This window comes from Pristis pectinata, chromosome 31 (genome assembly GCF_009764475.1).
Source record: "Pristis pectinata isolate sPriPec2 chromosome 31, sPriPec2.1.pri, whole genome shotgun sequence".
NCBI lineage: Eukaryota > Metazoa > Chordata > Chondrichthyes > Rhinopristiformes > Pristidae > Pristis > Pristis pectinata.
In genome coordinates this window covers 3,089,318-3,106,535 of record NC_067435.1, presented here as the reverse complement: position 1 = coordinate 3,106,535, position 17,218 = coordinate 3,089,318, and the positions used below count along the sequence as shown (strand labels likewise).

The 17,218-nt window shown below is 43.0% G+C and overlaps 1 protein-coding gene across 1 annotated transcript in view; it reads left to right on the top strand.

Annotated features, from left to right (window-relative positions):
- Nucleotides 1–17,218, top strand: part of prkcsh (protein kinase C substrate 80K-H) — an 80,689-nt gene that overhangs the window by 8,841 nt on the left and 54,630 nt on the right. Inside the window, exons 3-6 of the mRNA XM_052041807.1 lie at nt 3,323–3,418; nt 6,495–6,552; nt 7,107–7,224; nt 9,094–9,223. Coding sequence (XP_051897767.1) covers nt 3,323–3,418; nt 6,495–6,552; nt 7,107–7,224; nt 9,094–9,223 — 402 coding nt within the window. The remainder of the gene's footprint in view (nt 1–3,322; nt 3,419–6,494; nt 6,553–7,106; nt 7,225–9,093; nt 9,224–17,218) is intronic.

Sequence of the window (17,218 nt, the reverse complement as noted above, 5' to 3'; positions counted from 1 at the left end):
CCTTGGTGGGACTAATGTCAAGAGGCAGTACACTCTTAAGGGCAAGACCCTTAACAGTGTTGAAGAGCAGAGAGACCTTGGGGTGCAAATCCATGGCTCACTGAAAGTGGCTACACAGGTAGATAGGGTGGTAAAGAAGGCTTATGGAATGCTGGCTTTCATTAATTGAGGTATTGAGTACAGGAGGCAAGAAGTTATGATACAACTCTATAGAACTCTGGTTAGGTCGCATTTAGAGTATTGCTTACAATTCTGGTCACTTCACTATAGGAAGGATGTCGAGGCTTTAGGGAGGGTGCAGAGGAGGTTTACTCGGATGCTGCCTGGATTAGAGGGCACGTGCTATCAGGAGAGGCTGGACAAACTTGGGCTCTTTTCTCTGGAGCGGTGGAGGCTGAGGGGTGATCTGTTGGAAGTGTATAAAATTATGAAGGGCATAGATAGGGTGGACAAGCAATATCTTTTTCCCATTATTGAGCAATCCAATACCAGAGGGCATGTATTTAAGGTGAGAGGGGGTAGGTTCAGAACAGACGTGAGGGGTACGTTTTTACTGAGAGAGTGGTCGATGCCTGGAATGGCGTTGCCTGATAGAGTGGTGGAGGCAGATTCATTGGGGGGGGCTTTTAACAGGGGCTTGGATGGGCACATGAATGAGAAGAAAATGAAGGGATATGGGCATTCTGTAGTTAGGAGGGAATAGCTATGTCAGCATAACATTGTGGGCCGAAGGGCCTGTTCTGTGCTGTACTATGTTCTAAAGTTTCCCTACTTCTATTGAATCAGAATCAGATTTATTATCACTGACTGAGATGACATGAAATTTGTTGTTTTGCGGCAGTAGTACAGTGCAGAGACATACAAATTATTATAAATTACAGTAGTAAATAGTGCAAAAAAAAAAGGAATAGTGAGGTGGTGTTTATGGGCTGTTCAGAAATCTGATGGTGGAAGGGAAAAAGCTGTTCCTCAATCATTGAGTGTGGGTCTTCAGGCTCCTGTACCTCCTCCCCAATGGTAGTAACGAGAAGAGGGCATGTTCCGGATGGTGAGGGTCCTTAGTGATGGATGCCACCTCTTGAAGATGTCCTCGATGGTAGGGAGTGTTGTGCCCTAGATGGAACTGGCTGAATCTACCCCTTGCATTAAAGGCCAACGTTGTATTAATATTCTAATTACTTGCTATAGTAGCATACTTGTAAACTTGTATAGTAAGTGTATACTTGGTCATGTACTTAACCTGTCTATATCCTTTTGCAGGCTCTTTGTTTTCTCCTCGCAGCTTGTTACCCATCGTCAACAAATTTGGCTGCAGTACACTCGGTCCCCTTGTCCAAATCATTAATGTAGATTGTAAACTGTTCCCTCTGGCACCCTATGTGGCTGCTGGTTGCTAATCTGAAAAGACCTATTTATCTGGAGCAACACACAAAATGCTGGTGCAACTCAGTTGGTCAGGCAGCATCTGTGGAAGGAAATGGATAGTCGACGCTTCGGGTTGAGACCCTTCATCTGTCTGTTTCCCTCCATAGATGCTGCCTGACCTGCTGAGTTCCTCCAGCATTTTGTGTGTTGCTCCAGATTTCCAGCATCTGCAATCTTTCCAGGGTAGACCCATTTATCTAGACCTTTTCCCTGTTGGTTAGCCGCTCCTCTGTCTGTGTCACTCTATTACCCCCATCGCTATTGCACTTGTAGCTTATACACTAACCTTTGATGTGCCACATTATTGAATGCCTTCTGTATGTCCAAATACGAAATATCTACTGGTTCACCTTTATTTATGCTGTTTGTTGCATCAAAAGCCCTTATCAAATTTATCAAGCATTATTTCCGTTTTGTAAAACTGACTGCATGATTGTCTCATGATTTTCCATTACCTCAATGATGGATTCCAGGAATTTCCCAATGACAGCAGCAGACTCATTGTAAACTCTGCCTCAGGAAATGCTGGGTTTTTTTTTGGATATATTTAACTAAGGCTCTGCTGTCTTTTGCCAATTGCTCTGAGGTTGATTTAAAAAGAAATCTTGTGGCAGCATTTAGGAATGAGCAGGACAGTTTTCCCTGTTGTCCTGGCTGATAGTGAATAATAACGTGAATAAAAAAAACAGGATATCACATTGCGGATCGTGGCAAATTCATTTATGCTAATTATCGTTTTCAATGTGATTACACTTCATAAGTACTTCATTGTCAATGAAATGCTTAAGAGCTCCTGAGGTTGTGAACAGCGGTGTACAAATCCAGGCTGCCTACATAAGCTACCTGTTGCAGTGTGGTGGGTAGATTACAGGACCAGCACCCTGTCTTCTGGGCCATTCATTTGCAGATGCATTTGAATCTCATGTTGACAGTTGGGGAATTAAAACTTGTGTAATTAAATAAAATGTGGAATTAATACCAGTTTCAGTAACAGTAACATTACTGGATTGTCATAAAAAAAACACACCTGGTTCACTGATACAGTTAAGGGAAGGAAATCTGTTTATTACCCTGTATGTTCTCTGTGACTTCAGACCAACCATGGTGGTTGCTTCTTAACTGGCTCTTCTGTTCAGGGCTATTTAGGAATAGACAATAAATGCCAACATTGCTAAGTGATGTCCACATTCTCTGAATAGATTAAAAAAAAATCCCAGCTTGCACACTTTCCAACTAAATTTGTTCATTATCCATGTTTTTATATTCTCTTTTGAAGGACTTTTGCCTTGCAGTGCTGCCGTTCACCTTCAAACCACAACATGACCATTCATTCAGTCACCATTGCCTCCAGCTATACTTCCCGCTGCCTTGGGAAAGCAGCCAATGTAATCAAGGACCCCTCCCACCTCGGTCATTCTCTCTTCTCCCTGCCTCCCCCCACCCCCGGTCAGGCAAAAATATAAAAGCTTGAAGGTAAGTCCCACCAGACTCGAGGACAGCTTCTATTCTGCTGGTATCAGATTCTTGGAAGGACCTTTCATACACTAAAAGATGAAATCTTGTTCTCCCAATCCACCTCACCGTGGCCCTTGCACTTTTATTTGTCTACCTGCACTGCACTTTCTCTGTATCTGCGGCACTAAATTCTGCATTCTGTTTTCTGTTTACTATCTGGATGTATTTATTGATGGAATGATCCGCCTGGATGGGATGCAAACAGAGTTTTTCATTGTAACTTGGTACATGTGACAATAATAAACTAATAACCATTAGCCATTTGCCCAATTTCCTTCAGAGACCCTGATTTCCCCCCCCCCCCCATGTAGCACATGGAAAGGCTTGCTGTGCTATATGAGTGAAAGTTGTTGAAATGCCTGATCTTGTTTCGCTTTACCAGGAACATCGGCCTGTCCAAATGGCAGCTTCCACTGCACCAATGCTGGCCACCGACCTCGGTACATTCCCTCTTCCCGAGTGAATGATGGCATTTGTGGTAAGAGCTCTTATAAGATATCTTTATTAGTCACATGTACATCGAAACACACAGTGAAGTGCATATTTTGTGTAGAGTGTTCTGGGTGCAAGTGTCGCCACGTTTCTGGCGCCAACATAGCATGCCCACAACTTCCTAACCCGTACATCTTTTGGAATGTGGGAAGAAACTAGAGCACCTGGAGGAAACCCATGCAGACACGGGGAGAACGTACAAGCTCCTTATAGGCAGTGGCCGGAATTGAACCTGGGTTGCCGGTGCTGTAAAGAGTTATGCTAACCGCTACACTAACGTACCGGGGTGGGCAGTAATGGACTGTAGTTTGATCTTGGAACAGGGTTACTCTGACAACAGGTAAACAAGGACTTTTGCTCCATTTTTTTGAAAATACGATTTGGTTTAAAAAGGAGAGAAAGTGTTTATTTTTCTATTATTAATATCTTGCATTACATTCTCTGTAACATTATATTCTGCATTCTGTTATTGCTTTGCCCTTGTACTACCTCAATGCACAGATATAATCTGTATGGATAGCATGCAAAACATTTTTTTTCACTACCTCAGTACATGTGACCAATTACCAATTTGCATTAAACGCTCTCTTCGTTGCATAGAGCCAGCTGTTTGGGCTGTCATCCTGGTTCCAGGTGACCTGGATAAGGTTCCAGTTCACCATGAAGTAGTTCTGGCAACTTTTACAAATTTGGCTCCTTGTTGAGGTTGCTGCCAGCAGACTTTGGATGCTCCAGGTTTAAGCAATCACAAGTGGGGAGGAATTCTAGGAATAATTGAATGTAGTTCCTGGTGACCCAGAACACAGTGCCCGAGAAAAAGCCTCTTGTATACTGTGTGCTTGGCCTGGACTAGCTAACCTTGGTATTACGTTGTCGTCTGCTGTTGGCATGGAGGAGTTTAAGAATCCTTCCTCTGTTTTCTTAACAAATTTTTTTTTGTCTATTTCATTTTTGTGGTTTGCATGCTTCCACTTGGAAGATCAGGATATTCTAGCATTTTCAAACAAAAAATGCTCTTTTTTAAATAGCTCATACCAACTTGCTTTGACACAATTTGTAACAGGACAAATTTGCCGTCAGTGGAACCACCTGTCAACAATGTAGGACTTGGTTGTAGGACTGAGATAGTATCTTCAAGACTGAAAAGTATAAAATTTGCATTATTTCAGAATAACTACTGAAACTTCAATTGCAATTCTGCATATTATTTTACTAAAATTCGTAAAGCAGTAATAATTCAGTTACAGACTCTTCAGTTAACAACCTTTCCTGTGACTTAATAGTCTATTTATACACGTGTTTTAAAAAAAAACCTTTAAAAATAGGAATAAGCATTCCTTTGGTTTTGATGCTGAGTGTTCTTTGTTCTAGAGCACAGGGCAACCTCAGTGTTCTTAATATATTGGTACTTGTATAGGAAGGATGCAGCTTAGACTTTTTTAAAATTTCCTTATGTGATGCCCTTAATTTACCATTAACTGTATCCACTTTTATCACCATGCTTGCTTCACCAGCATGCAGTGTTTATCAAAACGCTGTTTGGGAGAATAGTATCTGTTAAAATCATTGGGTATTTCAGATTCTGTGGACCTAATGAAAATTTTAGATGGCACTCGTTAGACTTCTCCAAAATCTTTGTGAGACTCCAATGACCCTTAGTGATTATTGATGGCAAACTTGGCATCATCACAGCTAAGATTTGGCTGCACAGGTTTGCATCGAGAAAAATAGGTATGAAATTTTTTTCAGATTAATAGGTGCTAGTTGATAGGGTTAAGATTACTCCCTGCTTCTACTTCAGACATTGCTTTGTGAGTTTTTTTTCTGAACGGCAAACCAAGATGTTTCAAGATGTTGGGCCCCTTGTCGGTGGGTGTATCGTGAGTACCACGAAGCCAAACTCTCTGGAAATTTTATGGCTATCCCTACTGGGCACACCTGGCAAACTTCTTTTGTTTGGTCCAGAGTAGAAAATAAACATGAATTCCTGCTTTTCACTAACCGTTCATTCATGAATCTAAATTGACAATTTCAAGGCAAATAATTCTGTACCTCACGTGTGTGTTGCAGGGGTTTGGTGATTTAAGTTGCTGGGTGAATGTCCAGAGGTCTGTAAAGTTGCAAGCTCAAATTCCACTGCACCATCTTGGGTCTTTTAAGTTCAAGTCATTAAAATCTGGAATAAAATGCTGGTTATTTATTAAATACCTGCAAGGCAGTGGCGCAGTGGACAGGATAATGTACACTGAAACTTTAGGGGGAGGGGAAACCTAAATCCATAATAGTTTGGCTAGAATATGTGCTTCCTTTTTGTTGTGATAATTATTTTATTAATATTATTTTGTGTTATTATTCAAATCAATCTTGCTTGCTGAAATGACCACTTGTTTGTATACCTTGTGCCAAGTTAGGCTACAATCACTTGAAGTGTAATATTTCTCTTCCATTTCTCTTGTATATAAATTTATTGAAGCCTCTGTTCATTCTGCATTCCCTTGATCTTCAGTCTGTAGGCTGGGCTCAGTATTCTGCTTTCCCACTCCATTTGTGGAAGAGAACTATTCTCTTCTCTTGAAAATATAATATAGGTAGAGTTAAATTGTGCTCTTGTCCGAATCTGAATTTTGCTGGTCTGAGTTCAGGGAAGGGATTTGTATCACACCCAGTTTTATTGAAATGAGGAGAAAAAAACCAAGATGACGCTGGAGGAACTCAGCAGGTCAGGCAGCATCCGTGGAGAAAAGCAAACGGTCAACATTTCGGGTCAGGACCCTTCTTCAGGTCCTGACCCAAAACGTTGACCGTCTGCTTTTCTCCACAGATGCTGCCTGACCTCCTGAGTTCCTCCAGCATCTTGTTGTTTTTTCATCTAGATTCCAGCATCTGCAGTCCTTTGTTTCTCTATTGAAATCAGAAGCCTTTGTTGGAAATTTGACAGATCCTCACCAGTAAATTGAGGCAGACTTGGCTTAAGTTCCCTTGGTTACTGAGCATTCTGAATCATTGACTGACAACCCTACCCTGTGCAAATGTACATTGTTCCTTTCTTGTCACTTTTGTAGATTGCTGTGATACTACTGATGAGTACAACAGTGGAGCTTTGTGTGTAAACACCTGCAAGTAAGTATACCGTGTTGATCTTTCAGTAATTGCATTAAAGAATGAATTTTGAAGGAATATATAAAGACTGTTTATTGGACTGTGAAGGTCAATGTTAGCACAACAAAACTTTTCAACTTGGTTCATATTGGAGCCTCTTGCTAGCTGATGGCTTGGTTTCATTTCTGCAGAAATTAAGATAATTGACTTAATATCTTAGACAATCTTAGATAGTCTTTAGATATTTTTCTTCCTTTATCTGCTTCCAAGCACAGTTGCTGGATTTATCTGCCCTTGTGATTGTCAGATTCAGAACCTGTGCATCTGAAATGCTGATGTGCATTGAAAATCTTTTTTCCTTTAAAGCTGGAGATTATTTTGGGGTATGCTTAAATTTCACCATATGATTTATTCTTAAAGTACACTTAATTCAAACTGGTCTCAAGTGCCATAAAGGGAAGTTCTAGCAGGGATTGTTTTCGTGAGTGAAGGTTTGCCTTCAAGATGCTGATTGTTATAGAGTCATACAGCATGGAAACAGACTCTTTAACCCACTGAATTTTCCAACAATACAGGGAGCAAGGACGCAAAGAAAGGGAAACCCTGCAGAAAATGGCAGAAATTGCGAAAGAAGGATTTAAGCTGAAACAGCAGCTCATTGAAGAAGCAAAGAAAAGCAGAGAAGATAAACAGGTTTGCTCCTGCTTTGAATTCCCCATAAGTAACTAGATCTTTAAAGACATGTGGTTCTGCAAATGCAATTTTATTATTTCTTGAGCTTAGTGCACGAAATGCCCGGTTTTAAACTCTGCAATTTGTAGAATAGTTATATGTTTATGCCCAGTTTGCTTTTGTGTTTATAACGCTACTTGTGAGGTTTCTTCTGACTCGCTGGGAATAAACATGAAATTGTTCTTGTCTTTCTGAAAGTCCCTATAAAGATTTAAAGTATTTTGCTTTTCCTCTCTTGTCTCCCGGATCAAGGGTGTAGGTGAGTTGAAGGACACTTTGTGGCCTTTTTTAAGTTAACAGTTTATAATTTCTTCTGCTTTTCTGGGGATAATGTGATGGAATATGGCTTTGTTGTCGCGTTCACCTAGCTAAGCATTGTTGAAGATTGCCAATACAGTAAAACTCAATGCCGCATGCTGTGGACTTTAGTGTCGGACAGGCAGATTTTCTGGACTATTCTTTATTAATACCCCCGCTCTTAGTGTTTTTAGATGTTGCGCAGTATTATAATAAATTTTCCAGTGACTCTGAATTTAAATGTAATGCGCAAACCAGGACCACATTGAGTTTAGACGGAACATGGGAGACATCACTTGGTGAACTAAATGCCAAACCACTGAGATTTCCAAAGATATTGGAGATTTACTGTATAAGTGTACTGATGAAAGAGAACTACCTTCCATTTTCTGCAGGATGAACTTTGGGCTGTGTATGGTCTTGTCTCAGACATGGCGTTTCATGGACTTCCATCTGTTATTCTAAATAGTGAGCTTCAGCTGGTTCTGAGGGAGGAAGTCAAAGAAAGGTGCTTGACTTGACTTAGTGTGCCATCAATGGGTCTCAGGTTCACATTTATTGTTATGGGCATTCATACCCTGGGTATAAATGCCATGAAAGTTTAATTTCTGCAGCTGCAGCACAGTACATTACGAGCACGACAAACGTAACATAGCATTTGCATGGTGTAGTTCATCTCCTTTAGATATTTAAAGTTTAAAAAAAAGGATCACTTCTAAACTGTTCTTATTGTTACCTTGCCAAAGGCTACATCCAGTTACTGTTCAACATCTCAAAAACGGCAATGAGAGTTGGTATACTTTAGTGATAATTAATGTTGGCCTGAGCACTGGGAGAACTTCTTGCAAGAGCCTGGCTATTGGACAGGACCTCACTCTGTTGGGAATCCAAAGCATTTTGATTCTTTGGGTTCACGTCAAGTTCAGTTTGGCAGATCCCCCTCCTTCCCTTTATTATTCCATGCTCCACCTTTGTCACCTCCACCTTTGTCACCTGCACCTATCACTCCCAGTCTCCGTCACTACTTCTACTCTCCCCTCCATCTGCGTATTATCCCTCCTCACCTGGATCCTGCCAGGTCTTGCTCCACTCCTTCCCCTCACCTTTATATACGAGCTATATCTCTTCTACCTTTCAGTCCAGATGAAGGGTCTCAACCCAAAACATCAACTGTCCATTTCCCTCTGTAGGTGCTGCCTGACCCACTGAGTTCCTCCAGTGCTTTGTGTGTTGCTTCAATTTAGCCACGGTTGAGTTAGGATTGATTTTTAATTCTGTGCGCAAATGGACGATGACACCTTGGCATTTTTCAGCTTGTGATCTGGGATCTTTAATATTTTTCTTCAGAGAAAGTTGCCAGGCTTGTTGTCAAAACACAGTCCAAGGGCTGTATTGTGGATGTTCCTTGCTGTATCTGTGAATGGATGACAGACTCGTGTTGCCAAGAGTGGGTAATTGTTCCATTGTTGTGCCGTGACATCACTTGACTTTGAAGCAGGTAGAAGTGGTGGTTGACATCTTGTGTTTCCACAGCAAAAGCTTGCCGAGCTGCAGAAGGAGAAGGTTACCTGGGAAGAACAGGTGGATTCTCTTAAAACAGTGAAGGAAGCTGCAGAAAAGCCTGAACAGGAAGCTAAAGAAAAGCATAAAAAGGCCTGGGACGGTAATCTTCCGATAATTCCTACTAAGAATAATTAATGAACTGTGTATCCACGAAATAATGAAGAGCACAGTGGTGGATTTCTAGAGTCCTACAGCACGGAAACAGGCCCTTTGGCCCAACTCGTCCATGCCGACTGTGTTGTCCAGTGAACTAGTCCCATCTGCCCACATGCGTCCCATAGCCCTCTAAACCTCTCCTATCCATGTACTTATTAACTTCTGAAAAGTTAGAGCTAGATCCAGCACAGTAACAGGAACTCCTGCTCACCCTCTCCTACTCATCCATCTGTACTGAAGCCTGATAAAAGAAATCTTCCCTCTTCTTTGCCCTCCCAGATCCCCCCCCCCCCCCCCCCCCCCCCGTTCATGAGGGATGAGTTCTCCGCACACCAGTATCTCAGCGCAGTGGCTCTTTTTCTGGCCTCCACTTTTCTCAGCTGGAGATGAGTGGATAATTGCCCCATCTGTCAAACCTGGTGGCTGCACTGCTGCAGATGAACAGTCTACATCGGGCATCGATCCTTCCCTCAGCAGAACTAATGCTACTTTTATTTTGTGATATTGTTGTTCCACTTTTAATTTCTGTTTACTCTTCAAATAAATACATTTCGTACAAGTTCTGATTTGGATCCAGCCTGCCTGCATTGGCTGGCACAGTGGCACTAATTTTTCTGCCACCTCAGTCTGACAGCTGAATTGACCAGCATCTCCCAGTGTCCATGAGACCATAAGATATAGGAGCAGAATTAGGCCACTCAGCTCATCGTCTGCTTTGCCATTCAACTATGTCTGATTTTTTTTAAAACCCCATTCTCCCACCTTCTCCCCATAACCCTTAACCCCCTTACCAATCAACCTCTGTCTTAATCACACCCAGTGACTTGGCCTCCACAACCCTCTGGCAACAAATTCCACAGATTCACCACCCTCTGGCTGAAGAAATTCCTCCTTATCTCAGTTCTAAAGGAGCGTTCCTTTATTCTGAGGCTGTGCCCTCGGATCCTAGACTCTCCCACTGATGGAAACATCCTCTCCACGTCCACTCTATCCAGGCCTTTCAGTATCTGGTCAGTTTCAATGAGGCAGCACCCCCGTCCCATCCTGAGCCCAAGTCCAGAGCAATCAGATGCTCCACGTAGGTTCTGGCCCTGCCCCTGTCATCTTGGCCTGACTGTTACCTACATTCCTGCTGGGCGATTGGATCCATTGCCTTACCAATCCTTTAATTCCATTTTCTAATCCAAAAGTAAAGGATCAACTGCATTTTCCTTTCTGCTAATTGGCTGAAGTTAGTTAAGAATTGCTTCTGCACAGAGCTGTAAATTATCAATTTACTTTGTAGCCATGAAATATTTGTGTTTAAGTTGGACTGTGACAATCAGGTCTTTCATCAGCTGGTCATTATGACTCATCTACCTGGTTTATCATCAGGGCTTTTTGGGGAGATTTATTTTTTACACTGGGTGTATCGAATCTTCCATAGCTCCTGAGTTGAATTGGCTAATTTGCCTGAGGTGAGAAGCCAGACGGTCCTTGTGATTTTTCAAAAAATTCAAAATTCCAAAGATGATCTGTCTATTGTTCTGAGTATGTTCATTTAAATGTTTGTGCGGGAGAGCAATACAGCACGGATACAGGCCCTTCGGCCCAATCAATCCATGCTGACCACATCCTGCCAGCTAGTCCCGATTTCCTGCGTACAGCCCATATCCCTCCAAGCCCCGCCCCGCCCCTCCATGTGCCTATCCAAATGCTTCTTAAATGACACTATTGTACCTGCCTCAACCACTTCCTCTGGCAGCTTGTTCTATCTTTCACTGATCTGTGGAAAAAGTTGCCCCTCAGGTCCCTTTTCCCCTCTCACCCTGAACCTATGTTCCCTGGGACCTATGCTCCTCTACCCTGGGGAAAAGACTCTTACCATTCACCTTAATATAATGCGCTGCTTTCTACCTTCAAGCCAATTTTGAATCTACCCAACTAGCTCTCCCTGGATTCCATGGGACCCAATCTTCGAGACCAGCCTGCCATGCAGTATCTTGTTCATGGCCTTGCTAAAGTCTAAATAGACAACATTCACTGCTCCACCCTCATCTACCCTTTTGGTTACCTCTTCAAAAAACGAAAAGATTTGTCAAACATGACTTACCACACAAAAAGCTATGCTGGCTCCTCCTAATCAGACTCTCCAAATGCTAGTAGATCCTGTCCCTCAGAATTCCCTCCAGTAACTTCCCCACCACTGATGTCAGGCTGACTGGCTTGTCCTTGCTACCCTTCTTAAAGGACAGAACGACATTAGCCGCCTTCCAGTCTTCGGGAACTTCACCCAGTGGCTAACGAAGCAGATCTCTCCACAAGGGCCGCTGCAGTTTCTTCTCTTTCCTCCCACAAAGTCCGAGGATGCATTCTGTCAGGCCCCAGGGGATTCATCCACCTTAATGCGCTGTAAGGCTGCAAGTACCTCCTCCCTGGTAACATGAATATTCTCCAAAACATCTCCACTTGTTTCCCATAACTTAGTGAACACCAAGGAGAAATATTCTTGTAAAAATCCCACCCATCTCCTGTGGGTCAAGACATAGGCGGCTCTGCTGGTCTCTCCCCAGCCACCCTTTTAATATATCTCAAACCCCTTGGGATTTTCCTTCACCATACCTGCCAGATCCATCTCATGATGTCTTTGCCCTCTTGATTTCCCTCTTGTGTATTCTTAATCTCTTTATAGTCATCAAGGGATTCACTTGTCCCCGACTAAACCCAATGCATGCTTCCTTTTTCTTGACCAGAGCCTCAATATCTCTCATCAGCCAAGGTTCCCTATACTTGCCAGGTTTACCCTTTACCCTAACAGGAACATGCTGCCTCTGGACTCCTGATACCACACTCCCGAAAGCCTCCCACTTGCCATTCATTCCTTTCCCTTCAAACTGGCTCTCCCAGTCAACCTCTGCTAGATCCTGCCTGATTCCCCCAAAATTAGCCCTGCTCCAGTTTAGGAACCTAACCTGTGGATTTGTATCATCCTTTTTCATCAGTATCTTAAAACTAATAGAATTATCACTGCAGTCAAGGTGCTCCCTCCCCGACTGCGACTTCAGTTATCTGTCCTGCCTTGTTCCCTAAGAGGAGGTCCATTATTGCACCCGCCCAAGTCAGGCCCTCTAGATATTGACTTAGGAAACCTCTCACAAATTCCACCCTGTCCAAGCCCCTACTACTCAGTAGCCCAGTCAGCACCAGGGGAAATTAAAGTCTTCCACTAATACAATCCTATTATTCTTAAAACTATGAGCAATTTCTCAACACACCTGCTCCTCAAGTTCCTGCTGACTATTGGTGGGTCTGTAATAGAGCCCCACTAGAGAGACCCCTTGTTTCTCAGTCCTACCCATATGGCCTCACAGGACGATGCCCCAAGAATGTCATCTCTTAAGCACTGCTATTCTGCCCTCCTTTATCGAAAAGGCAACTCCCCCTCCTCACTTACTTGTTCCTCTGTCACACCTGTAGCCTCTGTATCCTGGAACATTGAGCTGCCAGTCCTGCCCTTCTCTCAGCCATGCTTCTGTTATGGCTGTAACATCCCAGTCCCCAGAGCCAGTCCTCGCTCAGAGCTTGTCTGCCTTGCCCGTTAAGCCTTGTGCATTGAAATAAATGCAGTTTAACTGAATATTCCTTTCCCTGCCTTTACTGTGCCCCTGGCTATCTTGATCACTAAACTTGCTCTTGCTGGTTACTGCTTTATCCCATGACTTGCTCCTGCTCAGAATCCCACCCCCCTGCCAATTTAGTTTACACCCTCCCATATAGCACTAGCAAACTTCCCCACAAAGATATTGGTCCCTCTGTGGTTCAAGTGCAACTTGTCCCTCTTGTACAGGTTGCCTCTACCCCGGAAAAGATCCAAGTGGTCCAAGAACCTGAAACCCTGCCCCCTGCACTAGCTCCTCAGCCACAAATTCACCTGGCTTATCCTTCTATTTCTGACCTTGCTAACATATGGCACTGGGAGTAATTCAGACATTATTACCCTCAAGGTCCTGCTTCTTAACTCTTACCTAACTCCTGATACTCATTCTGCAGGACCCCATCCCTTGTTCTACCAATGTCATTTGTACCAATGTGTACAACGGCCTCTGCTGTTCACTCTCACCCTTGAGAATGTTCTGCAACCACTCAGATATCCTTGACCCTGGCATCTGGGAGACAACACACCATCCTGGTGTCTCTTCTGGGGCCACAGAATCTCCTGTCTGTCCTGCTCACTGTCGAGTATCCTATCATTTATTGCTCTGTCCTGTCTGACTGCACCCTTTCTCTCTGAGCCTCAGAGCCAGTCACAGTGCCAGAGACCTGACTGCTGCTGCTATCCCCTGATAGATCACCCCCCCCCCCCCCCCCCCCCCCCACAAAAACAATATCCAAGGAGATATACCTGTTAGTGAGGGGAATAGCCACAGGGGAATCCTGCACTGTTTGCCTACTCAATTTACTTTTCCCAATGATCACCCATCTATTTGAAGCCTGCACCTTGGGTGTGAACAGTACAAGTCTCATCGATGATGCTCTCAGCATCCCAGGTGATCATGAGTACATCTAACTCCAGCTCCAGTTCCTTGATCCAGTTTGTCAGGACCTGCAGCTGAGTGCACTTCCCACAGATACAGTCACCAGGGAGACCATGAGGTTCCTTGACTTCCCACATCTTGCAGGAGGAACATTCCACTGCCCTAACTGCCATCCTGCTGACACTGAATCAAGTGCTAAGGATGAACAGGAAAATAAAAACCTTACCTGTTCCTCCTCACTGAAGCCTCTTGAGCTGAAACCTCAGCTCCCCACTCTTATACTTGTCTGTATCACAATGGCAGCTCCACTTAACCTCACCTTCCTTTTGTTGGTTAAAGTGCCCTCCAATTAGCCAACCAACAAGGCTTACCACTCACTCTAATGTCCCAATGCGCATGGGACACCTGTCTTAGATGGAAACCTGTCTAAATTCCAAGGCGCCTGTGACTTGGTGTTGGATGTAGGGTTCCTCAATCTGCTTTTGATATTTGAAGCCCCAATACTTCCTGTAACTTTCCTGTCACATTTCACAGTCAGTCTGTTACTGGTTTGACAAGCATGTTCCAATCCAGCCAGGTTTCTTCCACTTGTGTGGTTCGTAGATTCCAGCATGGATCTCCAGGCTCTAATGCACCTTGCTTGTGAACAAATAATATTTAAATCGGATTTAGATTAGTAAATTACTTTTATTTACTTGAACTTGGATTTGAAAGCAGCAGTGAAAATTATTTGCTGAGCATATTAAATATTAATACTGAGTTATAATTTCACAATATTGCAGTTAAATAATTTAGTTGCAGTATATGACATTAAAAGTGTGACCTCTGTTCTTGCCGTTGACTTTGAGTTCCATCAACATGGCAATTATTGATGGATATTTTCCCCACCCACTGGTTCTGCCCATCTCTACATAAAGAAAAATAGGAAAACAGCTGTAGATGCTGGAAATCTGGGGGAAAAAAAAGAAAATGCTGGACACACTCAGTAGGTCAGGCAGTGCCTGTAGAGAAAGATTTAATGTTTCAGTTCTGATAAAATGTCTTCAAACTGAAACATTAATTCTGTTTCTTTTCCCGCACTGTTTCCTGACCTGAGCAGGTTCACCCCAGATTTATGAGGTCACTGGCAGTATAACAGTTCATCATCACCTAAAGGTAAATTAAATTGTAACTTCCATGACTTCTCTGTAGTCAAATGCAGAGGCTGTGAAGTTACTGGTCTTCAAGAAATTTTTCATAGAATCATAGAACAGTACAGCGCAATACAGACCCTTCGGCCCACAATGTTGTGCCGACCTTTAAACCTCGCCTAAGACTATCTAACCCCTTCCTCCCACATATCCCTCTATGTTAAATTTATCCATATGCTTATCTAGTAATCTCTTGAATTTAACCAATGTACCTGCCTCCACCACCACCCCAGGCAGCGCATTCCATGCCCCAACCACTCTCTGGGTAAAAAAAACCTTTCTCTGACATCTCCCTTGAACTTCCCACCCATGACTTTAAAGCCATGCCCTCTTGTATTGAGCATTGGTGCCCTGGGAAAGAGGCGCTGGCTGTCCACTCTATCTATTCCTCTTAATATTTTGTACACCTCTTATCATGTCCCCTCTCATTCTCCTCCTCTCCAAATAGTAAAGCCCTAGGACTCAGCGTAGAAATAAATGAAAGGGTGTGAAGTTGATACCCACTGGATAAGCCAGAAAAAGTTGTGATTTGCCTATTACATTGCAAATAAAATATTAATGATATTCTAAAATTATTAATAGTGTTATAATTACTGCCAGCCTGTCTAGCACTGAAAAAGAGCCTTTAAAACAAAGCAATCTCGTAAGATCGATCTCTCTCTTCCCCCCTCCCCTCCCCTACTTAATTAACAGTTTATAACAACCATTTGCAGCTGGAGACACAAGAGACCGCAGATGCTGGAATCTGGAGCAACAAACAGTCTGCGGGAGGAACTCAGCAGGTCGAACAGCATCCGTGGGAGGAAAGGAATGGTCAGTGTTTCAGGTCAAAACCCCGCTCGACCTGAAGTGTCGACAGTTCCTTTCCTCCCACAGGTGCTGCTCGACCCGCTGAGTTCCTCCCGCAGACTGTAGCACCATTTGCTGCTAACCGCAAGATCTGGGTCACGAGACTTCCAGTTGCAGTGATGCTCACACTTTATTTTGTTGGCAGGCTCACCACCATCAGCAGCACATGGTTTTTAGCATGCTCTCTTCCTGTTTATTTTAATGCATCATAGATTTTAAGAATCCTAAATGAGATTAATGAACAGGTTCAAACTAGAATTAATTTTGCCATTTATCTGGTTTAACGTGTTAAATCCGTGAGATTGTGCATAGAAACACACAAACTCACATGGATAAGCTGCACACTTGTGGAGTACAGTATCCTTCGTTTTATTTATTCATGGGATGTAGATGTCACTGGCAATGCTGCCGTTTATTGTTCTTGAACTGAGGAGGTATTTAAGAATCGATCACATTGGTGGGTCTGACTGGGTAAGGACAGCAGGTTGCCTTCACGCAAGGACATTAATGAGACAAATGGGTTTTTAAGTCAGTCCAGTAGCTTCATAGTTACCATTACTGAGTATTTTTTAATTTTAATTTATCTTTTATTTAAGCTTCCCAGCTTCCATTGTGGGACTTGAACTAATGTTTTTGAGTTGATGGTTCCAGAACAGTTGCTTCTTGCCCAGTAACTTGATCACTGCATTCCTGGTTGGTTTTAATCCTTTCTCTTATGGAAACGTTAGCTTATAGAGCGATCTAATTCTGCATGTTAACAACATTTCTGAAAGTGCTGTTCTTCTTCCATTATCCTCGGTAGATTTTTTGACAGTGGGAGAAGTTTGAAGCAGATCTAAAACTTTACTCAGCAAATGTCCACAGGCACCTCCAAGCAGGGATCATTGGAAGTCTGGTGTAGATATTCCTGGTTCCTTCCTAGCCTGAACCACAGTCAACTTGTATATCAACTGATGTCCTGATGGAGCTGAAGTAACCACCAATCAGAAATTTAAGCTCTTCTCGTTTCTCTGACCGTATTTCTTACCTTTATCCACTGGTGGACAAAGTAAAACATTAAATTGTGCCTGCAAATGCTAGGGGTGATTTGTAAATTGAGGCAGTAAAAGCATTTTAACATTTGCAAATGTACCACAGCAACCTTTGCTTTCCTGAGTTGGGAAACTTGACCTTTCTTCAGTGAAAATCTCCCAGTCCTTTGGAACACAGTGGTGTTCAAGGCCAAGATGGGCTTTTGGTCAATAGGAGAGTCGGGTTACGGCAATCAGGATCTGATTTATCTTGAAGGTATTGAGCCCACCTTCAAATCAACCAGCTTGAAATACAGAGCAGAGAGGAGGAAAGCTGCTTGGTCGACTTCTGTTGCTTTAATTTCTTGTTTCCTGA